This window comes from Astatotilapia calliptera, chromosome 16 (assembly GCF_900246225.1).
Source record: "Astatotilapia calliptera chromosome 16, fAstCal1.2, whole genome shotgun sequence".
Lineage (NCBI taxonomy): Eukaryota > Metazoa > Chordata > Actinopteri > Cichliformes > Cichlidae > Astatotilapia > Astatotilapia calliptera.
This window is the reverse complement of record NC_039317.1, coordinates 12,743,116-12,756,527: the sequence shown is the minus strand read 5'-3', so window position 1 is coordinate 12,756,527 and position 13,412 is coordinate 12,743,116. Positions and strand designations below refer to the sequence as shown.

The window sequence follows — 13,412 nt, the reverse complement described above, 5'->3', positions numbered from 1 at the left end:
TACAAAGATTCTGACAGTGAGTGTCACATCATCAGAGGCTAGTCTGTTTGAGTTGAAGATCAGTTGGTTGTTCTGTACTTGTGAACAGCTTTGTCCAAGACACTGTCTGGTGTTGACGAAAGACACAAATCTGCATGTAAAATACTAATTGACAAGTTACTGTTAGATGGCTGGTCCAAACATAGTATACCATAGTCGGGGTTTGTACCCATGTACAGTCTGACACTGAGCTTACCACCCTTTTTACTGCATTCTACCCACCACCCCCACCTCTTTTAGTGCCGCCAGGCCTGTGTCTGTTGCTGCCTCTCTAATAAGAAACATTCGCACCCAGCACCATATAACCCACTAACATATCGCTACCTCTGATCTAAGACCAGTAAACACAGTCAATGAGGCAAGCCTCAACCACTTTACAGCTGCTATATGGTCACATAGCCCTGAGTTGTCATAACCCCTCATGTAAAAAACCAGAAAGTAAAAAAGGAGTACAGGGGAAAACAGCACTCTAGGGACTCTTTAAATATGTAGAATGCAAATATATCATGCATTGATCTAATAATGTGGAAATATCAAACAGATGTTGTATGATGTTATGTGTGTATTTGGTTAGGATGTTCAGATTCCCATTTGTCGGAGCTCTCCTTCATTCGCTGTTGTGGTTGCTTGACTATATAAGCAGTGTCTTTAGGTTTTCATGAAAACTTTAATGCAAGTTAAATGCATGTTTAATGCAAACAACCACACTCACCATCTTTAATCCCAATGCCAAAACAGCAAATTAAATTAAGTTCACCATTTTTTGTCAATTACCAGTTACAATGTGAAAAATTAACTTTTTGGTTGTAACTGAGCAGAAAGTTAATCTTTATAGGTTACTGAATTTACCTGCTGCTTCTGTCTTCTCCTACATCATCTATAAACACTGGTGACCTGATGCCACTGGAAGCTATTGACGCTCATGCCATTGCACTGGCTCCACTATGTTTTACAGATGATGTTATATTCTTCAATGATGAGCTTTTACAGATCTTCTGTATGCGTTTTCTTCTTCCCATCATTCTGGTACATTTTGAATTTAGGGTAAAGATGGAGAATGTTTTTCACCTGGCTGGAAGTCAGTCCTGCCAGCTACTGACCAAAAAGCTCCCAGGAGTGGTCGATACTAGCAGCTAGTATCGACCACTCCTGAGAGCTTTTTGGTCAATTTTATCAAGAACATCTTATAATAGGATCACTATAAGTGCAACGTTTGTGAACATTCAGACTACACCCATTATGAAAATATTATTTTTAAACTCCATATGTATCATATCAAATCATACGGAGAGTTATGAGCACATTAAAATTTAACAGAAGCGTAAATACCCTGTCTAATCAATGAGTCAGGGCAGAGCTATGGATGTAGCTGCACTAGTCACTGTCTTCCACATGTAGATTTTCCTTTGCACCTGGGCGTCCTTCTTATTCTTAATCATATAAACTACAACACCTGTAGGTGTATGCTGCCCACTTCAGCACTGGAGGAATTGCAGACCGGGTACATATGTGGCCTAAGGTATCCACTGTAATGAAAAAGTACAGTAGCGAATTCAGAAAGAGTATTTTTCTCTATGTCAGACTGCACCTAACTTTAATCTTGACTTTCAGTTTGATTAAAACTAAATGAATTTAAAGTTTCTAGACTGTAATTATCATGACTGTGTCATTAACGTGTTGGTAAAATGCAGTGCTTAACAAATTTGTCATGAATAACAAGAAAACACAAATAATTTATAAATCTGTCAAAAACCTGTTTACAGATTTAAAAAAATACAGTTATTTATTGGTCAAATAAACTAAATTCACAGTTTTGTATCCAAATTTGAGCTGTTACAGTGAGAAGTCAGAAATTAATCAAGCATGACATCCAGCCAAAGTATTTTTTCTGATCAGGAAATGAACTGTAGTTTGGCCACTTAATCAAAAAATAATAATTTATCATTTTTTGTCTTTTTTTTGTCTTTTTTCAGTAAATTGATTGGATATCTACTGTAATTATACCTTAGCATTTAAAATATTTTGATTAAAGGGTTACACACATTATAAAAACAAACACAAACATTTGTTAGTTACCAATATTGTTAATTTAGGGCGGCTGTGTCATAAACCTTACTCTGGGTGGTCGTCTAATAAATTAGTTATGCACTGTGTATCCTGTGAGAATCAGCTTTGTGGCAGTTCCCACTTTGGTATGTGTCTCCAGAGCCACATTTTGGCATTACAAAGCCAGCCACTCAAGTGTTGCAATGCAAAATGACCTCAAATTTGATTTTATTGTGCAAGGTGCTATTTCTGCTTGCTGAGTGTCAGTACATGCCACATATAAATATAAGAACTTTTCACATTCATGGCATTTCACACAGTCTTTTTCAGCGTGTATATTGCTCATGTTCCCATCATGATGCCGATGAAAAAGTGATTTATCGATTGGTACTTAGTATAGCGTTGTAACAGTTCCCCTGGTGCAGTGTGCATAGAATAGAATAGACTCATTTCATTTTGAGACTCGCCTGGATTCTTGGACCCGCTGTCTTTCTTTCTAGTTTCAGTGCTGCTGTTTTTCATCTCTTTCTCACCAGTTTTTGGTCCTTTAGATTTAAGTTCCTAAACGTATTGTGAGCTGTACCCATTTTAACGGGTCTACAATTTGCATGGGGTTGGCCGTAGTTCTCCCTTCAAACTTTGTCCCCAAGCCTTTTGTAAACACACTCAATGCCTGGAAGCACTAAAATGCTGGAAGCATTTTAAATTGGTTTTAACTGCCTGCTACAACTGCAACATCTCAGTGTAGATTAGGCCTTATTGGGACTGGAGGGCATGTGGAAGCGTAGTTGACAGGATTAAGTGGCTATTGAAGTCACTTTAGCTCCTTTAGAGAGCGAGAAACATGAAAAGAGAATAACTCAGCCCCTCTTTACAGAAGGGATATCCCCTCACTTGCTTTCTTTCTTTCTTTTGCCCTCCTCAGGCAAAGAAAGACACCAATCTACCAATAGGATCCTCAGACTTCTGATACCCAGAAAGAGTACAGCAATGTTAAAAGGTGTTTTCAGGAACCTTTCCATAGTTGCAGGAGCTGATGAATGTAGTACCCTATTATTTCTGTGTCTGCGCAGCAGATTCTAGGTCCTATTGTAGTTTTTAGAACTCTGTTTTTGGAGCTCCTGCTGTCAGTGTCTCATAAGAGCTATAAGAGGAACTTTTAGTGACATAGGCTTTCGTGATGGGTACAGATATAAATACAGCATTGGCAACTACAATTAAAAACAGTGTAAACAACTTCTTTCTCAACAGAGAAATGAACTGACAGTGACTCCCAGGCTTTGAGCCTGTGTGCACACAATTACTTTTGGGTTTTCATTCACACAGAATCGATTTATTTGAATATCACATTATCTCCACAAGAGGGCAAACCATATTAATGAGAGACATAAATATTTATTTATACAGAATGGACATCCGGTGCCCTGAGAGAACTCTGCTGTAAGAAAACATGAAACAACAATTGTTTTCATTAATGCAAAATGAGCAATACTCAGGAAGTGCTCAAATCCTCATGGATCTGTGCTTCATGAAGTTTCCCCCCAAGCTGCTCATAAGGTTTAATAAATATCTATTCACTCAGCACATATCAGGTTCCAGAGTTGCGACCATATACCGTCAGTCTTTCTGGAGCTCAGCTGGGTTTTGAACTCTCTGCTGTCATTACAACACGATTGTTGTTAAAATGTTCCAGACCTGAAGTGACCCCACCTTCTTTGAGCAAAGGATCAGCAGGTATCGGGGAATTTCCTTCTCTGTTTTTTTTTAAATATTTTTTTGGCTCGATACCAAATGTTAGCTGACTATAATATCTATAATTTACTTACTACTACCACTGACAATGCAATTTGTGACTTCGTAACATGGCATACTTGCAATTTAATTTTAAATTGCATTATCTTTATGTATACTTAGTCATTTGGGAATTATGTGACTAAAAGAACACATTATTATGTAAAATTGATTTTTACCTTCAGAGCTCATGGTAGGAATAAAGATCCGCACTTTTAAGACAAGTTTTTCTGTGACTCAGCACTAAACAACAGTGACTCTGATACTCATTCACTTTCTGCCGTGCCTAGATATTCAGCAGCGTGGCAATAATTAGCATATGAGTGGCTCGGTGTTTGGGTGAGTTTGTTCTCACAAAGACTGCCAAAGCACAGGTCAGCGTCTCTCATTCACTTCAATGAAAAGCTGAAGGGCAAACAGAACTCCCAAAATGAAATGCATCCAGACTTTCACTCAAGTCTGAGTGAGTCCTCCTCACTGGATCTCCATGAGTGTTATAAACACTACATATATTATGAATGCAGCAACAGCCTTTAATTATTCATGGCCCTTAGCTACTTATTGATACTGTGTGTGCTCATGAGTAATATATGCACCAGAGACATGAATTAGTGCATTCATAGTACACCTGCCTGCCATTTCTATGTATGTACTCTGTGCACCAAAGCATGTATGTTTATGTCCTTACATCATCATGTCCTTATGTATGTGTATGTTGTTGTTGACAGAAAGGGCGGGTGGCTCCGGGCCGCAGTCTGGCAGTTGTATGCTGAAGCATGGCGTCATCACTATCACTCTGCAGGCTCCTCTCTGCACTACATACCCCGCAGGGCAGTTCTCTACTGCCCTGGCAACGATGAGCGAAAATTGAAGAAACTAGCCTCACTGGATGTCGACTGTGCTGTGCTGGACTGTGAAGATGGAGTAGCCCTCAGCAAAAAGGTACATAAGTACTAAGATGCATGCTTGTAAATGAAATTCAGCTTGGTATTAATAGGATAGCGGGGAAGCCACAAACACTCCCATAGCTGTCTGATCTTGGATATATTTTAATTCCCATATCTCTCTATCAGACAGGTGCTTGGTCTTAATCACTCAAAGGAAAACTACCTAAGTGAGATGTTTATAACAAGCACATTTCACCCCATTATGATAGTATAAAGACAGCGCTCCCCCCCTCAACCGCATTAGAGTCATTTAAAACAAGGTGACCATGTCCCACTGGGATAGCAGTGGGAAAGCACCAGATGCAGCAGGTTAAAAGCATTCTCCTCCTGCCCACGCTACCTCCTCATTGGCCCTGCTGGACTTCCCATGAAATTGTGATTGGAGAGTGGGATAAAGAAGGGGCCCGGGCAAAAAGTTAACTAACAAAGGTTTTTAAGTCATGATAATAAAGATGATTGATATGGCTGGAGGCTGTTCCTGTAGTAGACAAAGACAATAAGATGATGGCCTGTGTGACTGACAGCTAAAACTGTGACCCTGCGATGGTGTTGGTGGGATGTAAGAGCTTCTGTCTTTATTGTGTGATAAAGGAGAATGTGGAGAGGAATGCAGCACTGAAGGAGCCATTCAGGCTTCAGATGCTGGACTGTTGCACTGTCAGCAGGTCCATGTCCCCATCTTCCTTGTGTTTAAGCAGAAGTGTTTTGCTCCAGCATATTCTTTACACCAACATATTCATTTCACCTGAAACATGAACATTTTGGGGGGCTGAATTTGTAGGCAACAATTGCAAATTCAGAATTTTGTTTTTCTCATTTTCAAAAGGTCTCCTCTGTGTTAGCTATTGCTGGGTTGTGCCTATAGCCCCAGTATGTGCTTTTACAAATAAAGTGAAAATGTACATAGCTACAGGATATACCCATTTATTCAAACTGCAGAGTAATGTCCCTCAGCAGGCATACCACTCTACCTTCCACTACTACTTCTCTGAGTAATTCACATAAAAATACCAATACATTAAATTCTGGAAAATAGTATTGTCCACCAGTAGTTTCCTACCTAATAATCCCATTACTTTCTCCTGTCTGCACTACACTGCAAAGCAGAACATAGCGTCAGAACAGATTTGAGCTTTTGACACTTTTTGACATGTTGGCTTTCAGCACAGTGTGCAAAAAGTCTTGTAGCCTATTATGTGTTTGCTAGGTCGTGCTGTGTAATATAAAAATTAGTAATATACTCAATAACAAAATGCACCTTCCCTACTGGCACCCTTTCTTCACTTTCCACACTCTTGGCGTCTTTCTCCACTGTGGCAATTGGAAATCCATGGGGGATGTTGTGTAGTTCTACCTTCCCTTAAGATGATATTTTTTCCTTTTCGATGAACAGTTCTTTGTGTGAATGTGTGTGTGTGTTTCTGTGTGTGTGTGTGTGTTTGTGGGTTTCTGGGAATACCACAAACATTTGTTTTGGATTTATAAATTTCTATGTGGAAATGAGTTGACTGAAATAATTGTTTTACTTTTCACTGTGTGTTTTAAAAAAAAATCTTTTTCAAATTATTTTCATTACATAGCCTGGGGGGGTATTTATCGCGATTTTTTTTTTGACCCCTTTAAACCATCATAGCCAGACTGACAAAATATTGTCTTAAGTCTGGCATTATTTTCAGCGGTTCTTGTGGAGAGAAGCAAAACACGTGAGGAAACAGGTGCTGATACAAATTTTTACATTTATTGTTTTTGAGAAATTAAACAACTAGTTAAAGGAGGTGAAAAATCTTGTCAAAAGGTGTTACATGCTTCAGAGGTGATGCACTTCTAATGATGCACTTCTAATTGATGCCTGCTGCCTACAGAGGCTGTGTAATGGCTCATATTTGATGCTTTATGGTTATATCTACACCCAAAGCATACTTTTATGCTTTTATGATTATTTTATTCAGTTATGCACGCATAAATCCAATAATTGTTCATTAGGCTCTCAGTGCTGCTAAAACACAGACGAATTACCTGACAGCTCTGTACATAAACACACCTGGAGTCAGTGAAAGAGAACTGATGCTGCTCTTTTGACGGACGTTGTGTAATGTGCGCACACAGGTTGGTTGAGAGACTATTTACAGTTTATTGACATGAAAACTCAACACACCACTAAAAATATTATTAAATATCTTCAAAGGAACTTTTCGTTTAGTGCCAAAAAAACGTTGCCTGTTACTTTTTTCTTCCACGTCTTCCTGTTTTTATGTGCTTTCTCTTGTGGCTCGTGGCTCACAGTAAGTTTAGTCAAGTACCTACATTAAAATTTTTGCCAATTTTTGATGCGTTTTGGCTCCTGCTTAGTTTTAGGTTTGGATGTGTTTGTTGGAAGTCGCTGTGCCAAAAGCATCTGCAGAGTAAATGTAACTTTATGCAAATCAGATGCAGATGCTGCTGCTGGACACGCATGCATCTTACTGCCCAAGTAAATACCAAGCTCGATTGAATAATGCACTGACACAATTGTGTGTACCTAGTGAATGGTAATTTGCAGGAAGCGTTGGAAGCATACCCCGTAATTGCTTGTCAAAAATATTACCCTTACCCTGTCTTTTATTAACTCAGTTTGAGCTGTGCGTTGGGACCAACTGATCTATAAATGGATGAGAGTTAGCTATTACAATGTGGGTGTGTGTCTGCTGACAATTTCAACACCGTATAGCCTAGAAACGATTATCTTCACCATGACAACTGCACAGTCTGCACTGTGGGTTTGGCAAGGCATGCCAGGCTTCAACAATGTCCTAAAGTCTCATAATGCATATCTAATGGGAGCAAAGCAATGACCCAGCTTGCTAAATGCCATTCTGAACCACTGTTTTGGTGAACATAACAATGGCGAGATGGCGAAATGTTGAGTGCAGTTACTGAGTATGCATGAGTAGGCCTTAAATGGGGCTACTGCCCACCACCACACTCCTATTATGTGTTCATTAATGTATTCTTTTCATTATCTTTCACCTTCACCTTAAAACAGGAAAGGATGTTCATGACAAAAAGGTACGTGGTGAAAGTCACTCTGGCCCCCCCTCCCCTTTTAAATTGAAATCCAGGAATGCTGGCTTTAATTGCCTGCCACTTTGACTCTAAAAATGTCTGCACTCCATCTTGGCAGTAATGCTGGCAGCTTAAGAGGTAGGGAGAAAAGAAAGGGAGTAAAGGGTAGGAGCCACCCAGAGCTTGCTAACTGTCGCCACGGACCCAGAGGGGAAAGAAGGAGGAGGTGAGAGGGGAGGGAAGACAAGGCTGACTGCTCTAACACTCTTACACATATCATCATATCTGTATGATCAGTGGGGTGGAGGAAAAGGGAGGGCAGGTTGAAACCCCAGAGCGGAACTGACGGCTACACCTGTCCTCTCTCCTCCTCACTCCCTCGCCGTCTTGTTCTTTACCGTCCCCCTCTCTCGCTCATCTCCCCTCTCTAGGGTCCACAGGGTTAAGATTGTTTATGTCTCTCTCCCCCCATGTTCTGTCTCCGTCTCTTGGTGCCCTTTGGTCCAGTATTCCTCCTGGTGTTTCTCTTTCTGCCTCTCTTTTCCCCACATGGGTCCCTCCATCCTCCATGACTCCCCCCTGCCTCCCTGCCGCAGAGATTCTCTCCTAATCCCTGGAAGTTTGGAACTAATGAACTAACTGCTGAGCCGCTGCCACGGAGCTTGGTCCCAAACTATACTGTACTTCACACTCGATTTCCTCTCCAGATGGCATAGTGGCGCGGCCGGCACAACGGGGAGCACCTCTCACACACCCGCACGCGCCTGTAAATGCACACAAGACCAGCAGAATACAAACATGCACACATGCATGAGTGTGTACGTGTAGTCACATACGGACATTCGCACACAAGTACACACAGATAAACACATACACAGATTGTTACAGTTGGTATCCCACTGTACATCAGTGTCCTGCATTCATTTCAGTATGTTACTGAACTAGGAACAGTTGTTAGGGCTTGAAAGGAGGTAATTCACTTTAAAGTGTAGGTAGTATATACAACTAAATAGAAAGTCGGTGAATAAATGGAGTAATCAGAGCCCAAAGTAGTGTTTAAAGTGCTAATATGAACAGAAATCGGTCAGTAGTAGACTGTAAGATTAAATAAACAGAAGGTTGTGATTACAGCCATACACTGTACCTTTGGTTTTGCATTATTAAATCTCATTTATATATAATACTCTTACATTGGATGCACAAAGTCTTCAGGCCTCCATAGAATAAAATGCAAGGCAAACTAAAGCATGAACACATGAACAGAATATTGAATGTGACACTTTTACGACAAAAATAAACAAATAAACAAAAGTCTTGTTTGTTGGAGGGCAGTTGTCTATAGGTGGATAATAATGTCATGCGCCCCCTGTAGTCTAAGAAAATATGATTTTTTTTGACCAAATTGACCATATTTCACATTTTCAAAATGAGTAATCAAATTATATTTACAGCACTTTACATTGACTTTACTTTTTGCTCTACTTAGTGACTTAGGAAGTGATGGTTAAGTGCAAATGACAGCATCTAATTCGTAATGCATAGTGTTAAGCCAGACATTTCTCTCTCTTTGTCTTTTCTCTGTAATTCTGTTTTTACAGTAACACTAATATCCACTGGTCTTGGTACTTTCAGTTGAATGACACATTGTGGAGTGGATGTCATCATTATAGTTGTATATTAACTTTATCTCATTGTCAGTCAATGCATGAGCTATGGTCTATGCATGAACTGTGTCTGACACCAGAGAATTGCAACTTAACATAAATTATGCAGCCAACTGTCAACTGATACGTGACCTCAGTTCACTGCTCACTGTGTTGTTTCAGAGGACACTCAAAGGCCTGCTCCCTGTTTAAGTGGATTCAAATGAATAAACTCTTGACAGAAAGTGCTCCTGGGGAATAATGGTAACCGGTAGAATTATGAATGCTAAACATTTCTATTTATTGTGTATTATACAGGATGGGACTGCACACGTATTTACATCCTTGTACGTGTGCTTGTGCATGTGCTCTACACCTCAGAAGACCCCAGAGACTCCAGAGAAACTCCCAGTCTGTCTGCCAAAACTCACAACTGAGATGTAATGCACTCCGCCAGAAAGCAGACCCTGTCCTGGCCATACGAGAAATACCATCCAGTCCAAACCTTACTGTTTAGAGTGCGTGCGTGTTTTAAGTGTCATTTGTCAGGAATCAATTGGTCTGTTTGTTGAGAGTACCATGGGTAGAGTAACCAAGTGGTCAGGGTGTACAAGGGAGGGATAACAGTCCTGTGATTAGCATCCTTTGTGATGAAATGTTGATGTATTTGTTGATTTTTTTTTTTAATTTATAAATTTTTTAGCAGCAGTACTTTTGTGTGTCTGTTTTTTTTCAGTTTCAGAAGTTGTACACTTGCTATTAACAGCTTTTTTCGGCCCCTCTGGTTGCGTTTTGAAACTCATTTGTGCTACAGCTTCAGTGGACTGAGTGCGAGGAATGAACCTGAGCAAGGCAGTGGAAAATGCCGAGATGGAGAACAGAGAGGTCCTCTCTGCCTCTCATTATCCTGTTACACTCTTGTGTTTTCACTGGCCAGCACCACTCTGTGCTACGTGGCTTGCGCAACCCACCCAGTGCTTAGAAAGTAACCCAGTATGAGTAGTGTTGATGGAGAGGAGTACAAGGCGATGAAAACATTAAAGAATGGGAGGAAGAGAGGGGATGGAGCAGATGGGAGGATGAGATGGGAATATACTTTAGCTCTTATTTCACAAGAGATTTAAATATAAAATTTAATATTGTGTTTAAGTATTGGTGGGCATTAAGGGAACAAGAACTTGAATTACTAGTTAGCGCTATAAATAACATACACTAAAACCTATGAAAAAGTTTCTTGCTCTAAATCATAATCACTTGAAAATAACATTTGTATATATAACAGTGAAAAATGGCAATATAAGTTGAATATGTCTGTTTTTTGCACATCTTAAATGTATGTCTTATTTTTTTTAAATATATCGTTCACCAGTTCTTGTTTTCTTTTATTTTCTTTTTGCTTATTTGTCCTTTAATTGTTTCATCTATTTTGGGGCAGATACTAAATTGTAGTAGAGGTAAATGAAAATCCACTAGAAAAAGAGAGCATATTTCTCCTTTACTGGCTTCTCTTCATTGGCTCCCTGTTAAATCCAGAAATTAATTTAAAATCTTTGTCATCATATACGAGGTCTTGAATATTTAGGCCCAATCTTTTTCTAAAGACCTTATAGTACCATATCAACACAATAGAGCACTTCGCTCTCAGACTGCAGGCTTACTCGTGGTTCCTAGGATATTTAAAAGTAGAATGGGAAGCAGAGCCTTCAGCTTTCAGGCCCCTCGTATGTGGAAGCAGCTCCCAGTTTGGATTTGGGAGACAGACACTATCTCTACTTTTAGGATTAGGCTTAAAACTTTGCTTTTTGACAAAGCATATAGCTAAAGCTTGATCAGGTGACCCTGAATTCTCCCTTAAGTTAAGCTGCAATAGGTTGTTGGGAGCTTCCCACGATGTGCTTCTTCTTCATTCACCTTTTTCACTCAATGTCTTTATACAACACTCTGCATTTAATTCCACAGCATGTCTTTGTCCTGTCTTCCTCCCCTCACTCCCAATCAGTCATGGCAGAAGGCCATCCCTCCCTATCCAGTTTCTGCCGGAGGTTTCTTCCTGTTAAAAGGGAGTTTTTCCTTTCCACTGCCTCCAAATCACTTTCTCATAGATTGTTGGGTTTTTCTCTGTTTTATTGAACTGAGCTGTAGTTAAACTGCAAATGAGCTTTAGTGAACCTGTATATCAATAGCATGAAGGTAAATTAACATGTTTTAATTGGGATTGTGCTCATTTGGTCAGTAACTATATAGTGCAGCCTTCAAGAGTGCCTACTTTAAAACAGAACCCTAAAATGATTGTGTTTAAGTCTGATTCATGGTTGAATCTCAGCAGGAAATTAATTATAGTTCTGTGGTAATGTTCAGAGAATCTGTACAGCACACAAATTTCACCTTCATGCATTTAATATACCTTCCACATTTTCTTACCTTGTTTTTTCCTGATATCTCTAATTTTAACTGTGTATGCGTCCATTCCATTTTTTTAAACTGCTTAGTCAATTCAGAGTTGCGAGAGGGAGAAATGTGGGACGAAATACAGTCATTCACGTTCACATTCTCATCTATGGTCAATTTAGACCAAGGGAGACACTAATGAACCTAACCTGCATGTCGTTGGACTGTGGGAGGAAACCAGAGTAGCTGGAAAGAAAGAAGCCACACAAGCACTGGGAGAACATGCAAACTGCACATAGAAAGGCCCTACTGGCAAGGGGATTCAAACCCGAAACCTTCTTGCTTTGCTTTTAAATGCACTTTGGGAGAGAGCTTTAGCAAGTGGGGGCACACTTGGAGAAATCCCAGGTATATTGCTTGGTTCTGTATAAGTGGGTGGTTTTAAGGGGTGCAGTCTCTAGTAAAGTGTGTGGCTGTGAAGACTGGTGAGGTACGAGGTGCTTTAGGGTGGAGTTTGAGTGATTATAATAAATTTGAATCAAATGCATTGTGACAGGGACTCATTAAAGGTTCGGGAAGACTGGGGCTTACTGAGGATTTTGGATGATACACAATGAATATGATAATGTCAAAATTGAGTCTAGATGTAATGAATGCATGGATGAGAGGTTTAAGTCTTTAAATCAGCTGAGAAGCAGTAAAATGGTCAGACTTCATTGGTGGGCAGATGGTGAGAAGACAAAAAGCATCACTCAAAAAGGTTGTAAATGCAGCAAATGTTATATAAATATATGTATGGTGAATAGGGATGGATACCGGTACCCATCTGACAAAAACGGTAGTAACCAGACTGAAAAGCAGCGCACATTTCGGTGCTTTATTTCGGTGCTTTTTTTTCTCCCTGAGATGCCCTACACTTTGGATTCTAGCCAATCATTTTACCTTTCTATCTAAACAACATTGACTGGAGGTTAGTCCTGTGCAGAGTGTGAACCAAAGAATCATCTGCGGTACAGGAACAGAAATCTCATAGGTGACTGGGGATGGGTACCAGTATCCGGTGCCATTATTGCACAGGTCCTGACATAAACGGTAGTAACCAGACCAAAAAGCAACGCACATTTCGGTGCCTTTTTTAATTTGAGATGTCATACACTTTGGATTCTAGCCAATCATTTTACCTTTCCAAGGATAGTAGGTGGGCCCGGGTACGTACGTTCTTTTAGAGCAGAGCTACGGGTTGAAAATGCCCAAGGCGATGCGGTCAAAAGTCTGGCTGTACTTCACAGCAAAAGATGCAAACTCAGCAGCCTGCAACAAGTGCTTTAAGGTGATACTGTGCAAAGGAGGTAACACCTCGAATCTGATGAAGCACCTGGCGACACATAGCGTTTTTTTTTTTTTAAGCCGAGAAATGCACCGTATTTGATAGCTTGTTGCAAGACCTCACACTGACCACATCTACTGTGGGTGTGTAACTATGACGGTGTTTGCTAGTTCACCTTACGTGCATTAA

At 40.1% G+C, this 13,412-nt stretch overlaps 1 protein-coding gene across 1 annotated transcript in view; it reads left to right on the top strand.

Moving 5' to 3' along the window:
• Positions 1-13,412, top strand: part of clybl (citrate lyase beta like) — a 66,163-nt gene that overhangs the window by 33,712 nt on the left and 19,039 nt on the right. The window contains exon 2 of the mRNA XM_026144784.1: positions 4,605-4,818. Coding sequence (XP_026000569.1) covers positions 4,605-4,818 — 214 coding nt within the window. The remainder of the gene's footprint in view (positions 1-4,604; positions 4,819-13,412) is intronic.